Raw genomic sequence first — 17,500 nt, 5'->3', positions numbered from 1 at the left:
AGTAATATATATTTGACATGGCGTCATTTACGCAGCGGGACATATTTGCAAGACACGGATTATGTCTGATTAAATACCGTAGCGCCTGGAAAATTTTTATTATCTTTTTGGAACAAGTTGTTGTTTAAAAGTACTCATTGTATGTCAATTCAAATTTGTAAATTTTACAGATAAAATGTTTTTTTTTCACCAAGGAAAATGCGTTACACTAGATTTTCATTGAATGGGACATTTTAAGGCCTTTTATTTCAAGGGATGTCGGTATCTATTCTCTTAACAGAGGTTGTCAACAAACATATTATGTCTAAATATGATATAAGAGAACGATCCTGTAAAATATCAAAGAGATGCGAGAAGATTTTTCAACTTTTTTCTAGAATAAACTCCGTTGAAGGTATTTTTCTGTTACAACGGGACAAGACGAAAATTGACGTTTTTCCGGAATAAAGCAGTCTGTCAATGTGTGCATACCTTGTAATAATACTTCTTTTTGTTACAACTTTATTGGTGAGAAAAAATCCTTTATTTTCATATAAAACACTACATGTTTGTTATCAAGACTGTACTTCAAAAAATGTAAGCTGAAAAGGGATTAAGCGTATTATTTCCTATTAGTAGCAATTCCTGACGTTACGTCCTAACAATTAGTATGAGAAACGTCAGTCAGCATTTGATGGAATGATATATTGTATATGCTAACAAGGTCATCGTATCGACCATAGAACTTACGAAATGATGACATTAAACGAGACTGTTGATATTCTTGTGAACTAACGAAAATCCAAACATATCCTTAGTCGTGTGAGGTCACGCGTTGTGACTTTTTCTGTGTATAAGTATGAATGTTTACGAAAATGTTATTCTAATCAAAATTTTTCCTCTTCATAAATGTTTATTTCGGTACTCTTTAATTTGCGTTAAATATGCATAATTTGTAACTGTATACATACATGTATATTTCAAGAAAAATAATTGAATTGACTTTTTCAGTATTATCATAGTTTTTTTTCCTGTTTATGTATGGAAAATGTCGGATCTCTAAAAGTGTTTGTCATTTGTTTTACACTGTTATTCTGTGAAATATTTTTAAAATATGTTTTGTCGAGTAGAATATTATAATTGCAAATTTGGAATATTCTCTTCGTAACTATCAGTATAGGATGCATTCATAGAAAGTTATCCTCCTCAGAAAACCATTTAAACAATATAAAATGTGAGCAGAGCCAACACGGTCCGTTTAAAAAACAGCGGAACCAGGTGTCATTGAGAAGTAAGCATCCTCTGGCTTCAAATCACACCCTGTCGCACAGTGGTTAAAGCGTCCGCCCTAGAGTCGCAAAGTATGGAGTTGATCCTTTCGTCGCGGGTTCGAATCCCACTGTGGGACGTGGAGCCCGTTCCGTCCCTCTACAGGCAAGTTTTGGCGTCTCCATACGAGTGAAATATTTTCGAGAGGAACATTAAACAATATACAATCAATCAAATTACATTTGATATTCGCTCTTTGTCTTGATCGGTAAGCACATCCTTAGAGAAATAATAGCCTTACGATTTGTACGATAGATAACTTCAATTTTCGACTTACCGAAAGAATGTATTTGCCAACAAGGCTATTAAGTGTATCAACCGAAGAAATGCGAAGACTATTATCTAAAATAAACTTTTTGTAAGAGCTGTAAGATCTATCTATTGGTTTGCAAAATAATTTCAAATAATTATCACAGTTTAAAACAACAACTTTCAGTCAATTGAATAATCACTAAAAGGCCCAGAAATGTGGCATAGTAGCAGAAGCTTACAGCATATGTTTTTTTTTTCTTTTTCTTTTTTTTTTTTGTTTGTTTGTTTATTTGGTGAAAAGTGATCCCAATGGAATATAAGGGTTCCAGTTAGCATTCCAAACAAACTTCAGAAATTCAAAGAACTGTATAAAGCATCTATTTTGTGGATTATAAAGCGGGTATTAAAGCACAATTTTGTTTCTTAATTTACAGAAAAGGACAGATTAATATAATAAAGTTTTTTTCAGTCAATAATGCACAAAATATAAACAAAACTTTTACTAGTTTATAGCAACTTAAATTCTATTTCGACTCATTAACATTTGCTGTAAACGAAAAATGGACGACCAAATGCACTTTTTTCTTCTCAATGTAGGAGGGAAGTTTCTCTAAATTACTAGATCTAAAATTATAGCACAGTCTCTTAAATTTCATAATAGTACTTTTCAGCGATCTTAAAGTGAACGCCTTTCCGGTGCCATCACATTTAGAATCAACCCCCCATCGAGGTCACAATCTACTGATTAGTTTTATAATTAGCTGAAATTTGATGAGTATTAAAGAAGACATATGCATGAGGTACCCTAATAAAGTGTAGATTATGTTTACTGAGCAATAATTATGGCCGTCAACTTTATAGATTAATTAAAATTGAAACCAAAATCGGCTGAGCGAAAAGGTAATATAGTTTAAAATCATATTTTTATTATGTAAAATAATGTGTTGATGTCGGTTGAAGGAAGAGGAGGCTATTCTTTGAAGGCTTTGATTTAAGTATAAAAATCAAGACTACAAAGTTCATATAAGTACACAACAATTTGCTTTGATTCCCAGCAAGATGTCTTTGTTACAAATAGTAACAATAAAAGAACAGGCTTCTTTTAAATATGGACACTTTTTTTTAACATGTAAAGTGATTTGACGTCTTTAGTGTACTTTAATGGTCTTAATGTATTTAAGCATATCAAATGCTCAATTGGAGACCTTGGCTTGTTTTTGGTTTACATCTGATGCACACCGTAACTCAGAATATGCTTTATTTTTTGTAAGATTTAAGTTTGGTCATTAAGATTCCAACACGCGGGTTCGACTCAAATGCGGATCGTGGAGACCAGAAGAAAAATGATAATAATTTATAATATTATTGGCTGTACTTCACAATTTGAGGAATTTTTGTTCATATCAATAATCAAAAGTTCAAAACCGGGAACCTAACCTTAAAAAGTTTGTTTTAAGAACATACACAACGTACTCGTACCTCACCTACTGATAATTTTTCAAGATAATCTAATTAAGATTATTGTGTCATCAGATATCAGGATTATTTGAAAGATGTTAAATGATGAAAATTCTTGAATGATTTAAAGAAAAATGTAACAAAAATATAAATTATATATTCTAGATGTTTGTTTTATCCAAAATTTTTTTTAGAAGTGTACAACACCATATATAGACACCATATATAGACATTAAATATAGGATACATTTCCTTCGAGAATTGGAACTCTTCAGCTCCATGGAAAAAGACTAAGACGTTAAAACTAGGTTGAGTATGTCCTTAAAAAGGAGAACATCAAATATTGTTTCTAAAGGGGAAAGGGATCTTTATCAAATTTTCTATGTACCATAAACGGATTTTTAACATAGATATTTGCATCTAAAAGCCCACTAAACACAAAAGTGCATGGGCGTATCTTGTCTCCCGGTATTACCTTCATTTCGAAAGCTTTTGTCGTGATTTATCGCTACATCTCTAAAACAATAAGAAACAATTTTGTGCAATGTTACTGCGGAACAGGTATTAGCGGATTCCCCGACTCCATTATAGAGCTTTAAATATACGAAGATCAAAGTGGCTCTAATAATTTTCTTCTAACACAGGTGTTTCAATTAGCATAATTGCCGAAAGAAAGCACGATTACAAACATTTTTACTTGTCTATCCTGAAGAAGAAAAAATAAAAAGAAAAGATTTATGATCTTGCCTATTTCTTGCAGCGCTTTTTACGCTTTTTAGATATTTTCTGAATCAATGGCTGCTCAAAGAAAGACAACTAAGAAATATGAAGAGCTCATCCATCCTTTACCAAGTATGATAGCATTGTCCACTGGGAAATATTGTATAATGTAACATTATACATGCAATCAAAAGAAACACTATATATTTATCTACTTTCTACTTCATATAAATCATCTATGTTCAGTCACAGTGTATCATAAAAACCGGAAATCCCGTAAGAAGGAAGAGCTCCTTAGTAAGTACCAAAAGCAATTTCTAAAAAGAAATATCCTTACAAGAGGTCAATGGGCCACATCGCTCACCTGAGCGGAACAAGCGAAAATCAATTCAGTAAATGCATATCATAAGTTGTCCTGATCCTAAAAGGGGGTATGATTTCATCAAATTTAAATCTACGCAAACTTGAATCTACACTAACGAAGGATGGTTACATATTTTTTTACCATAACTTCTATTTTCCCCATAATTTTGAAATTTTATTGTGGTCCCACCCTATCCCCTGGGGTCATCATTGTAACACATCTGCATCTACAATATACCTGAGGATGCTTCCATAACCAATCATGACTTTGCTGTTCTTGAGCATGTTGAGAAGATTTTTCTTATATATTCCTATGTAAAATTTTGATAGTCCATTGTGGCCCCGACCTTACCCCGGGAGTCATGATTTGAACAAATATGAATCTACTCTACATGAGGATACTTCCGTATAAAAATGACAAACCATGACTTTGTTGTTCTCAAAGGATCTTTTCCTATGTATTCCTATGTAAAACTTTGACCTCCCCCTCACCCACTGTGGCCCCACCTTACCCCGGGGATCATTATTTGTATAATCTTGAATCTACGCTACCTGAGGATGCTTCTATGAAAATAGACCAATCACTTTTCCGTTCCTCATCAGAAGATTTTTAAAGATTTTCTTCATCTATACCTATGTAAAACTTTGACCATCCATTGTGGCCCCGCCCTACCCCGGGGGTAATGATTAGAACAATCTTGAATCTACACTACCTGAGCTAGGATACTTATATATAAATATGAACAATCATGGCGCGGCTACTCTCGAGAAGAACATTTTTAAAGATTTTCCCCATATATTCCTATATAAGACTTTGATCGTCCATTGTGCCCCCCCCCCCCCCCGACCCCGGAGTTCATGATTTGAACAAACTCAAATCTACACTACATGAAGATGTTTTCACATAAGTTTCATCTTTCCTTGCTCAGTGGTCCTTGAGAAGAAAGTTTTAAAAGATTTTTCGTATATATTCCTATTTTAAACTTAGATCGTCCATTTAGACCCAACCCATCGTCGGAAACCCACGGGTGATCTCGTCTTTACTTATCATCCGTGGGCAAACTCGCCGAAAAATCGTCGTATGTAATTAAATATGCATGATTGGCCGCATCACAGAGTCGCGATGCGAAACAACGAATCACAGTTCGAGTTACGTATGCATGTTCGGCATTGCCAAAAACATGAGAAACTCATTCCGTAGTTAACATAGCTGATAAATCCACTCAACGGTGCATTTTGCAGTTAGAAAGAGGTACTCCTTCATAATATCTGACGGATATTAATGTCAGTGACCTGTACGAAATGACTTTCATTGTTTTAAATCAAACTTCGCACGTTGTAAAGAGCGTCAAATTATTTATCATAAATAGCAAAGTAATGAACGTATTTTTCAAAGTTGAAGAGTTCCAACTTTCTGATTGGTTGACTAAAAACAACAAATTAGCATATTTTACGGCGATATTTCAGCTAGTCTGCCCACGGGTGATAAGTAAAGACGAGATCACCCGCTGGTTTCCGACGATGGGCCCAACCCTACCTCCGGGGGTCATGATTTGAACAAACTTGAATCTACTCTACATGAGGATGTTTCCATATAAGTTTCATCTTTCCTGGCCCAGTGGTACTTGAATCCCGTTCATCCAAGGATTCGTTGTGGCAAGTTTGGTTAAAACTGGTCCAGTAGTTCTTGAGAAAAAGTTGAAAATGTGAAAAGTTTACAGACAGACAGACGCCGGACAAAATGTGATCAGAAAAGCTTACTTGAGCTAAAAATGAAACAGATGTGTCAGACTCTGTTGTGTTTTTATTTGAAAAATGATAAAATAGGTACATTTTTGACAAACAAGTTGATAAAGCAAAAATACCAGCAATCTCGTTTAAAGTCATCATTTCGTAAGCTGTGTGGTCGATACAATGGCCTTGTCAGTAAATATAAAATCTATCATTAATTCAAATGTTGACTGACATTTTTCATACTTATTGTAAAGCCTTTATTTACACACTGAATTGTCGAAGGATTTTCCGTTATTTCCCGATCATGACAAGGAGCACACGGTGGGTGTACCCGGTCGGCAGTGCATGCTCACTCCTCCATGGCACCTGATCATACCTTTGATGTTTAAGTGGCCTGTGTTTGCTTTGCTCCAAAACTTGTATAATTGTATAATGGACTTTAAAACTTAGTACTGTTTGTTTTCTCTATATATTTCACGCAAACAAACAGGCAATAAAAACGAAAACCAAAACAAAATTTTGGTTTTAATTGAAAAAATAAAAAAAAAGAAGAAAGGACTGAGTTAGACAAAAAATAAAAAAAAAAGAATGGGGAAAAACTAACAGAGCATACATGCACAATATTAAAATTATAAGAGCCAGCACTGGTTGTTTAACAATCAGAAGGAATTCCATCATCGTCTTGTTTATTGCTGTCTTGTTCCAAATTCTCTTTAGCTTGTGAGAAATTTTCTAAAATGACTGCAATATACATATTGATCAGTACAAGAAAAGTGACTACAAGGTAGGATACTAAAAATATCACCCCCAGTTCATAGTTTCCACAGTTACTGGGATCCATGTCCTTCTCACAATCCTCTTCGTTTGTAATTCCCGCTAAAACTCCGTCCCATCCAGCAGACGTACACATTTGAAACAAAGTTATGACGCTTTGGAAGAATGTCTTGAAATTGAAAACATCGTCAATACCACCGGTGTGCTTAACATGCATAAATAAATTCATCCCGATCACTGCATAAATTGAAATGATGAGAAATAGTAACACGGCAATATTGAACAGTGAAGGCAGGGATAAAGCAAGCGAATACATTAATTCAGATATTCCTTTTGTAAGTCTTAAAAGTCGTAGGAGTCTGAAGACCTTGATGACACGAGCGACCCTTAATAGTGTAGGGGAAAGGCCAAGGGTTTGTTTCACTTCACTTACTGCTAAGTCTGTAATGAAAAGAAAAAAGAACATACTCAGTTATACTTAGTAAACCCATTTGGGACGTTTAAACGATTTAATTTTCTTGATACATTTTTTTTTTCAAAACGTTATTATTAACAATAAATTTAATCTGTAATGATTTAGTTTTAAGGAATCTTAAATTTGTTTTGTTGATTTAAATTTGTATATTTGAATTTCAGACTTAATAATTTCAAAACGTTGAACTTTGCATTAATTTGAACGGATTATTTAATCCGTTATATCAAATTTCTGATCAATTAATGACAACAGAAAAAAAATCTTGTTAAAAAATAGTAAACTATATGCGATTTAAACTTTAAAAAATATATAAAAATCATTGCAGAAAAAAGTTTTTAAGAGGCTAACAGAAGCATCGTGTTGGTATCATAGTATTTTGAGTGTCCTTTTACAAAACAAAATCATTTTTGAAACATAAAAACAAACATGCCCATTTCTAATTTAAATAATAAGCATACCTACCAATTATGGATAGAATAACGAGGACAAAATCAAATACATTCCATGGAATCTTAAAATAATACTGTCTTAAGCCTAAAATTTTCACGAGGAACTCAATTAAGAAAATGACAACGAAGACTTGGTTGGAGTAAGCCAGTAGAGTTGTAATGACGTCAGGCTGGTTATAATGTTCCACCGCAATCGTTATCATATTGAGGAAGATCACGATCAGAATTCCTATCTCAAACTTCGGGCTCTTTGTGATGTTGAACATAATTATCAGAAGTTTATTCTGTAATATATAAAAGAAATGAAGTTGGGTTCTCAATGCAAACAAAGAATAACTAGAAAATCTCACCATAAATTAAATCCATGTTAACTTTTTAGAATAAGAATAGACAAATCCTCTCACTGTTGGCGGACTGATGTTCTTGTCTTGCGCTTTTGTCTTTAATTTCTTTACAGTTTCATATTGTTTTTTCTGACTCTCCGTCAAAAATGCTTCCGAATATCCCTCAGCCTATAAACATAAAATATCTGTAGTCACTAAAATAAAATGAGCAAACCCATCAGCAAAATCAAATTGCGAATCAATAGATCAAAATGTTAAATCAACAAGAGATGTTTGTAAAACACTTATCCCCCCTCCCCCAAATTGGAATTTTTCTACGTTCAAAAGGGCATAACTCTGTCAAAAATGGTGCCATCATAAACAAAACATAACTTGACCTAGATATTCATCTGATTAATCTTAATACTAAATTCCATTTCAATGTGTGCAACCTCTCCAAAGAAAATGAACGGAAACTGCATATAATTGGAATTTTTCTAATATCTCTGTCAATTATGGTGCAATTGTACCCAAAACAGAACTTGACCTAGATATTCATCTGACTAATCTGTATACCAAATTCCATTTCAATATGTGCAACCTCTCCAAAGAAAATGAACGGCAACTGCATATAATTGGAATTTTTCTAATTCCAAGGGGCATAACTCTGTCAATTATGGTGTGATCGTACCCAAAACAAAACTTGACCTAGATATTCATCTGACTAATCTGTATACTAAATTCCATTTCAATATGTGCAACCTCTCCAAAGAAAATGAACGGAAACTGCAAATAATTGGAATTTTTCTAAGTCCAAGGGGCATAACTCTGTCAAAAATGGTGCGATCGTACCCAAAAACAGAACTTGACTTAGATATTCATCTGATATACCTGTATACCAAATTTCATTCAGTATGTGCATCGGTTGTGAAGAAAATGAACGGGAACTAAATGGACCGACAGACAGACCGACCGACCGACAGACAGCAGCAAAGCAATATGCCCTCCCTTCTTCGAAGAGGGGCATAAAATATTAATATTGGGATATATCTTTTATAGGCTGACCCCATAGCGTTATAAAGGATTTTACGTCAGGATCCTGATTACTTAAGTTTTTTAAAATATAAACAATTATTTCAACAAGTTTTAATTTTATTATTTTATTTTAATATTTTTTTTTGGCTTTGCAAAATGTTTCATGAGTTTTGAGAGAAAAAAAATGACACCAACAATAGTAACGCTCAGTATTTATGTTTGACATCGCTCATCCATCAAATAGCGTCCAAAAGATCTTTGAATTCTTCAAATTTTCAAATGATAAATCACCTTTTAAATCAAGATCTAATCACGTATATCTTTTTATGTTCATTCATGGTATAATACGTCTTTAAAGATAATTTTTTTTCCACAGATCAGTTGTGCATATATGCATAGGGTATATTTTTTTTGAAAAGAAAGTTTCTAAATAATTTTTAGAGTGAAATACCAGAATCATTCTTACAAAAGGAAATCTAATCCTTGTGAGTACCTGGCGTTACTAGTTAAAGGAGCTCTTGGCATCATGGATCATTTACCAGAAAAGACAAATCTTTCCACTTGTTTGATATTGAATAAACAATACACTTTTCTCATACATCGGGTCAGGAAAACAGAAGATAATGGAGAAATTTGAACTACAAAATTATGAACGATCGTATATATTTACCTTTTTCTTTTTGCGGGTGAAGTTGTCGATGATGACACCCACAAAGAGATTAAGTGTAACAAAGGAACACAGAACAATGAAGGCAACGAAATAAAGGTACATATAAACATTTGCTTCTCTCTCTGGCTGTTCATCAATCTAGAATAAAAAGGATTATTTACTTTCTTGCATATAAAAATATTTGAGAAGGTTGCAAATATACCAATATATCATAGTTTTCTTAAAATGGACATAAAATGTATCTTGAAACATTAATGAATGAAATTTGAAATCCAATACATTACATGTATTTACTTTTATGAATACTTATGTTAAAGTATGTTAAAGTATATATAACCTCTATGAACGTATAGCAAAACTTAAGTATTCATAGAAAATCAATACACTGACCTCTGTGCTGTCTATTGCATCGTTCATTACTTCAATCCAACCTTTATAAGTGGCCTAATTTAAATAGAAGTAGATACTACAGCACAATTGAAAGAGAGAAATCCAGCACAATTACTGCACTTTCATTTTTAATCCAATTATCTAGTTTAATAGTTTACATAAGGAACACAATATTTTACCACTTGTAATAATGCAAGCAATGATTGCGGAACATCGTCAAAGTTAATCCTGGAATTCTCCCACGTGTGATTCTTGGAAAGGCACTCTGTCTTATTCGCTGTTAAATTGGTAGAGAGTTTATTTCCATCAGAATCCACGCATTTGTAAAATTTGCCAGCGAATAGCTGAACCCCGAGAATCCCAAAAATTATCCAAACAAGCAGACAAACCATCAGTACATTAGCTATTGAAGGGATAGATTTCAGCAGTGTAATGACAACGACCTACAAGATGAGCATGTATAATATAAGTATATTCTTTTTTAAAGATTATCCCACACTTCAGCATTGAACTATCACATTTCTAGTGACTTCTGCAACCAAATACTGCATTTAAACCTTAGCAATATCACATAAATATTCAGTATATAACTCTCCTATTTTTTCTTTCATTTAAAAGAAAATAAAACATAAATATAATTTCAAAAACTTTGGTGTTGTAAGATTTAAAACATGCATTTTTTTTTTCTATTTCAGTATACCTAAATGCATTGATATGGACAATCCATATTTTTTTTATCTTATATTTTTCAAAGTATCTTAAACCCTCTTAAGGGACTTGGTTCAATTATCTTTATATGCAGTTTTCGAAGCTGCTTCAAATTGATATGATAAACTAAAGGATTTTTAAAGATTTTACCAACAAGGTTATAAATAAAGTTTTAATTTCTTGGGAGGATTTTTAATTCCTTTAATACAAACCTGAAGATGTTTGCATCACTGATCATGCAACGATGTTCTTTGGAAGAGTTTTAAGAATTTTTCATGCATTTTCAAAAACAACATCATTTCATATAGTGGGCATACCTAGATTTGTGTTTTGAAAAATTTGAATCAGCATATCCCGAACTTGATAGGAAAAATTTTTTATCATGGTCTTAACATTCTAAAAATGAAGGTCTTGTTAAAACTTTTCCAGTATTTTCCGATGTATTTGATATTTTTTCACTCCAGGATGCTTTGTAACCATTTTTGATTGAAATTAGTGCAGTGGTTCAATAGACGATGAAAGAAAAAAAAACTAGAGGAACTGTGAGCATAGAGCTCACTAAATGATACCCCCACCTCCCATGTAATTATAATGGCGAAATCCATGTTTTGCTCTGGGAGACCCAATATAAATGTCAGATCGAAAAGTAAAATAGGAAGTACACAATGACATTATGTTATAAAGAATCTGTGTAAGTATCATTAAATTTTATTCAATGGTATAGGAGGAGTTGCAGATAAGAGATGGGTTCCCCAAAGCATAGCAGACGGACGGACGATCACTATATACTGTAGTACTCTCTATGCGCGGCAAACAAATAGAGAGATACACAGACGGACTCTTTAAACAGATAAGTTTACTCGAGCATTCAGCTCAGGCGAATTAAATGAAACTGTGATGGGGATATATAGTTTTGAGACTTTGTATGACCAGATGCAAATAAGGTGAAACAACCATTATCAAATGAAAAAAAAATATTTACTTTCATGCTTGGAAATCTTGAAATGGCACTCAAAGGGCGTAGCACTCTAAAACTTCTGAGAGCACGAAATGCATGAAAACTACCCTGTCCAAATCTTTCCAAGCATAACATGGCAATGGAAACCTAGTGTTATAAAATAAATTTGCAACTTTGTTTATTCGGTTAAAATAATTGAAATATTTTTTTATTATTTGAATTAAATTAAGTTGATTAACATACAATTACAATGATGAAATCTATCCAAGACCAGGCATTCTTGAAATATTTCTTAAACCCAAATGCTGTCCACTTCAAAAGCATTTCAGCGCCGAAAATAACAGTATAAAATATATCCAGAATTTTAAGAAGCCTTGCAAGATGTGGTCTTTCTTTCAAATGAATATCTTCTAGTGCCTTCAAAAAAGGAGACAGAATATGATTAATAAACATACATTCAACGTACATTCAATGGAACACACACAGCCATGTATGTCGTCTACATTAAAGGATCGTTATAGATTAAAAATAAAGATGGTCAGCTATTTTTACCAGTAGTACTATTTAAATAACGGGCATATTAAGACCGATAGAATAGCCATATTAATGTAAAATCTGAAAATCAGATACACCTACGTATGATTCCTAAACCCTCAAACTAAAGTGAATAATGAAAACTACAAGCAAATTCAAAGAATTGTGGTCCCCCGTTTTCGGTGTTTTTGTGGGTGAGATATCACTTTTATGACATATTGTGTCTAATATGAACACATATGAACACATGTGACATATGCAAATATGAAAGACCTATCTCTTCCCAATATAAGGAACAAGATGTGTTTGTGAAACACTGATGACCCTGTATGGCAACATAATGAAGATTTAAGTTTTCTTAAATGCAAATGAAATATATTATGACCCAAAGTAGGGTTTTCAGACAAGAAATACGATTGTGAAATACAAAATCCCAAGCACCACCTGTTCAAAAGTTATGATCAAGGAAAAAATTTTGAAAGTTATGTCAAACTTCAAGGTGAAAGGATCTGAGTTGTTGATTTCTTAAGAAAAGTCACAAGTAATTCATATGTGAAGGATGAAAACCTGAACCCTAACCGTTCAATAGTTATGGCCAAGGTAAAAGTTTTTGAAAAGTAGGTCAATCTCCAAGATCAAGGGTCAGAGTTCTTGGTATCCAATGAAAGTCTTCACACAAGGATTACATATGTGAAGTACGAGAGCCCTAGCCCTTACCGTTCAAAAGTCATGGTCAAGGTTAAAAGTTTTTCATAAGTACAGAAATCTCCAAGGTAAAGGTCAAAATTGTTGGTATTCAATGAAAGGCCTTGCCACAAAGAATACATATGTTAAATATGAAAGTCCTAGTTTTTACCATTCAAACAATATGGTCAAGGTTAAAGTTTTTCATAAGAACGGAAATCTCTAAGGTCAAGGTCAAAAGGTCAAAATTGTTGGTATCCAATGAAAGGTCTTGCCACAAAATACATATGTGAAATATGAAAGTCCTAATATCTACCGTTCAAAACTTGTGACCAAGGTCAAAGTTTTTGAAAAGTAGGTCAAACTCCAAGGCCAAGGTCAAAGAGTAAAAGTTCTTGGTATCCAATTAAAGGCCTTGCCACTAAGAATACATATGTGAAAAAATATGAAAGCCCTAGCCGGTACCGTTCAAAAGTTTTTGTCAAGGTTAAAGTTTTTTAATAAGTACGGAAATCTCCAAGGTCAAGGTCAAAAGGTCAAAATTGTTGATATCCAATGAAAGGCCTTGTCACAAAAATACATATGAGAAATATGAAAGTCCTTGTTTCTACCATTCAAAAGATATGTCCAAAGTAAAAGTTTTGAATTTTTGTGTAAAAGTGGGTCAAACTCATAGGTCAAGGTCAATAGGTCAAATTTGGTGGTACCCAAAGAAAGGTCTTGTCACAAGAAATACACATTTGAAATATGAAAGTCATAGATCTACTAAATCAAAAGTTATGAGCAAGGTTAAAGTTTTTGTGACGGACGGACAGACAGACGGACGGACGGACTGACAGACTGACGGACAGACGAATGAGATTTAATATCCCCTCGCTTTCGCGAAGCGGGGGACAAAAATTATAAGATTTTTCTCATGTTATAGATCCGTGTTCAATTTAACGTTTAAGTAAATTTTGATCGTCCCTATTCTCTTGCAGTTGTCTACAATGATCCTTTCGCTATACCGATTAAAATGTATGTTCATAGTTTGTGCGATTGACCATATGACCTACAGTTTCAAAGTACAGCGTAATGAGCCTAGGAAGGTGATATTAAAACTCATCATCAAAACCGTACCTCTCTCAATCAAAAATACACAAATCAACGTTTTTGAGTATATTTTCAGAGAAAAGAAGGTCAATAGTCAAGGAGACATACCTCTTAATGATTTGCTCTGCAAGCGACACACAGATAAATATATCCACAAATGTCTGTGTTCAAATAACTTATAAAAAGTAAAAATTTTTAGGAATACATATGACTTACCAATGCAATACTGTTTGATATGATAATGGCGAGTATAAAGCGCTCAAAATACTTATGAGTGACAAAAGTTTTTGTCCGGGTCCTAAATCTGCCTAACATTCTACCAATCATAGATTTTTGAAATTCCATACAGCACACGCAGTTGTGCAAGAAGAGATGGCATCCACAATTCGGTGGAGTTTCTCTCCCAGATCCAGCAGTATCACAATCTGCGATTGGTATATTCGAAGGTTTGCTTAAAGTTTCTGTTTCTTTATTCCCAGAATTGGTAATATTTTGGTGTATTTCATTATCTCTTTTCATCTCACATTGTTGCAGTTCAATTTCGTTCTGATAAATGTCTTTACTCTTTCGTTCTCTGCAAACCTTCATTTTACTCCATTTTAACAACCTGGAGAAAATGAGTGAAATTAAACAAAATAAAGTTTGCGTTCTCATCTATACCTTAGGTGCTTAATACAGGCAAACAATCAGTTAAAAATGAAAGAAATTTTCTCTTCAAATGATAAAAGAAATTAACTTACCTCCTAAATCTGTCGATTATTACATGCATATCCATATTAGTATTTTCACTGTCGTCTGTCATACTTATTGTTAAACTCTCCGAATCAAATGCATTTAACAACATTGCAAGAAAGAGATTCAGAACCTGAAAGACATTGTTACATTGCAGACTTTAAGTTATTTTCTCATAGTCTAAATTGGTAAGTATATGAGGAAAATATAGGTTTCTAATATACAATAATTTCAAAAAAGTTTTTTGTTTATGATCTTTATTCTTTTCCTATCCTGTCCTATTATTATTATCAGTAAAAATTTACTTACCACGAGATTTCCTACGAGATAAGTAGATATGAAGAATACAAGACATAGGGGTCCCGCTGAAGACCAGCACAGCCACATCGATTCAATCCACTCTCCACATAATACGCGGAACACCACCAAAAAAGAGTGGAAAAAGTCCGTGAAATTCCACCTCGGCATTTCGTCGGTGTAATACGAGAAGTAGTCATCTCGAAACAGATGAAAGCCCATTACAGCGAAAGTAAAAATTACTATCATCTGAACAAATAGTAAATAACACAATGAAGTCATTGTGTTTGACATGATCCGAAGCAGTCTGTTGAAAGTGTGCCATGATTTTGCAAGCTTAAAGATACGGAACTAAAACAGAAAGAAAAAAAGCAAATATCAAAAAAAAAACAACAAAAAAAGCAAAAACAAAAACAAAATCAGAGAATAAAGATGTACAGAAAATACAAAACATTGATAAACATACCAAACGAAAAGATCGCAGAATGCTGAAGCCACTAATGTCGACAAAAACAAACTCGAGAGAGCTACATACTACCACAATAAAATCAAAACTGTTCCAGCGATTTGTAATGTATTTTAGGGGACCCAGTGCTACGATCTTTAAAACGGCTTCCAAAACAAATATGGAAAAGAAAAACTGAAAGAAAAAAACAAATGATAAAAAATGTCGAGTTCCTCCATTATTAAAAAAATGTCATTCAAAACTTAGGAAATATTAAACGTAATCACGTACATAGTTTCCGTAATCTAAGACATCCTCTAAATGTTTACTCTTGTTGTGGCGGTCAATTGCCATGAAAAGTGTATTCATAGCAATGATGAACATCACGAAAAGTTCCGCAAATGGATCAAAAATCACGAGAGCAATCATGTTTTGAAATTTCCTCCAGATCTGACAATTCCGTATGCAACGGAAAACCTTGGATGGATTATTAAGTCCTTTTGAATCATCTGAGAAATAAGTCGTTTATATTAAACAGAATTTTGTGTATCATACAATATTTTTATTTAGATGTCTATTAAATTGATTTATAGAAAGAATGTTACTTTCGTTTTTCCCTTTTTCTTCAATATCGGCGACTTCTGTATTTTGATCTGCTGGATGATTTATCCCTGCGTCTATATTGCTCTGTTCGAAAACCACATCGATATAATTTTACAGTAATTTAAACCTTATGTCTACTGTTATGTACAGTATTATACATCAATTGATGTAATTTTTATATTTCTATTACGACAAACAATATACATCAATTGATATAATTAATATATATTTGTTATTATTTACAATAATATACATCAAATGACAAATGATATTGTTCAAGTTTTTTTGAAAAAAAAATTAGGAAGGTTCTTCTATTTCTTCACTAGTTCGTACATTGATTCATTTACCTTTGGATGTGAGTTTTATTTACCTTTAAAGGTGAGTTTTACCTGTAATTACCTGTTCGTTCTCGTCATCCTTTTCATCCTCTTGTTGTTGTTTGTCTTTATTGAGCGTGTGAATGAACGACACCGCCACAATTGCAATGATTAGATTTATTAGGTAAAAGGATCCAAGTATTATAATAAATAAAAAGAAGAAAAAATGAGGGGTTCCATTTGCGCGTATTATCTGAAATTAGATTAAAAGAGTAAGTTTACAATTGTCCACATAGACTTATTCGACTTTCTGAAGCAATTTCACTATGTGATGAATTTTTTATATGTATGTGCACTCACAATAACGAATACACAAGTGACTAGACCAAACTTTCAATATTCAATCACTCTTTTGTTATAAAATAACTATTAATTTACATTCTTTAAATATTTGAAGATTTCCTTCCGAATTCCTCTTTAGAAATCCTCCGTAAATTTTTTATAGGTGGAGGGGTAATTTTATTAAAATTAAAACATATCTCTTTTTCAGAAAGATCTTAGAATCGATAATGTTATATATGGCATATATCTTACCAGTTTATATAGGTTTTCCCAAAAGTCTTGCGCTATTAATCGAAATGAAGATAAGAGAGCGCCACCGAAATTGTCAAAATGTGTGAAATTTGAGTTAGGATTGCTGTTTGTACCTTTTATGCAAAAGAAAGGCGATGGACAATTTCTAAAAATGAAGAAAGAAAACGAAAAATGGCATAATCCTGTTTTCATTTATTTGCCATGTTCTAGAATATCTTTTTTCACTGATAACCTAATAGGTAGAGAATAAAAAAGTGATTTATGTTTTTAAAAAATAAAAAAGCTACAACGGAGCAACAAACATGAACTAAAAATTCGATAGTTGGGGCAAAGTGAATAGAAGAAGTAAGTATGATTAGCTGGACAGAATACAACGCAGTCAAATTGAAAATTAAAAAAAAAACAAGAGGCCCAGGGGCCACAGCGCTCACCTGAGCACATCGGCTAGGAAAAAGCACATATCAGATCAGGGCCCAAGACCATAAACTGAGAATAGACTTAAGTCAAAATTTCATATCAGTGTAACTTAAAAAAATCAAAATTTTCAAGGTACATTTGTATTCAAATATCTAACAAACATGAAAG

At 33.0% G+C, this 17,500-nt stretch overlaps 1 protein-coding gene across 3 annotated transcripts in view; it reads right to left on the bottom strand.

Annotated features, from left to right (window-relative positions):
• Positions 1-6,431: 6,431 nt before the first annotated feature.
• LOC134266123 (sodium channel protein para-like) overlaps positions 6,432-17,500 on the bottom strand; it is a 26,036-nt gene continuing 14,967 nt past the window's right edge. Inside the window, exons 9-24 of one of the 3 annotated variants that reach the window (XM_062748368.1) lie at positions 16,916-17,060; positions 16,404-16,574; positions 16,007-16,088; positions 15,693-15,910; positions 15,423-15,596; positions 14,969-15,307; positions 14,668-14,792; positions 14,144-14,534; positions 11,861-12,034; positions 11,642-11,764; positions 10,131-10,394; positions 9,952-10,005; positions 9,562-9,699; positions 7,938-8,045; positions 7,547-7,817; positions 6,432-7,050 (exon numbers count right to left, since the gene is read on the bottom strand). In XM_062748368.1, the coding sequence (XP_062604352.1) occupies positions 6,488-7,050; positions 7,547-7,817; positions 7,938-8,045; positions 9,562-9,699; positions 9,952-10,005; positions 10,131-10,394; positions 11,642-11,764; positions 11,861-12,034; positions 14,144-14,534; positions 14,668-14,792; positions 14,969-15,307; positions 15,423-15,596; positions 15,693-15,910; positions 16,007-16,088; positions 16,404-16,574; positions 16,916-17,060 (3,340 nt within the window). In that variant the 3' untranslated portion in view covers positions 6,432-6,487. Of the gene's footprint in view, positions 7,051-7,542; positions 7,818-7,883; positions 8,046-9,561; positions 9,700-9,951; positions 10,006-10,130; positions 10,395-11,641; positions 11,765-11,860; positions 12,035-14,143; positions 14,535-14,667; positions 14,793-14,968; positions 15,308-15,422; positions 15,597-15,692; positions 15,911-16,006; positions 16,089-16,403; positions 16,575-16,915; positions 17,061-17,500 lie in introns of all 3 variants that reach the window. The other 2 variants (XM_062748369.1, XM_062748370.1) reach the window with 2 other exon arrangements.

Source organism: Saccostrea cucullata, unplaced genomic scaffold (assembly GCF_032062105.1).
Source record: "Saccostrea cucullata isolate Sc308-1 unplaced genomic scaffold, CSIRO_AGI_Scuc_v1 ctg292, whole genome shotgun sequence".
Classification (NCBI taxonomy): Eukaryota; Metazoa; Mollusca; class Bivalvia; order Ostreida; family Ostreidae; genus Saccostrea; species Saccostrea cuccullata.
The sequence above is the reverse complement of the archived record's forward strand: the minus strand, read 5'-3'. Positions and strand labels throughout refer to the sequence as shown.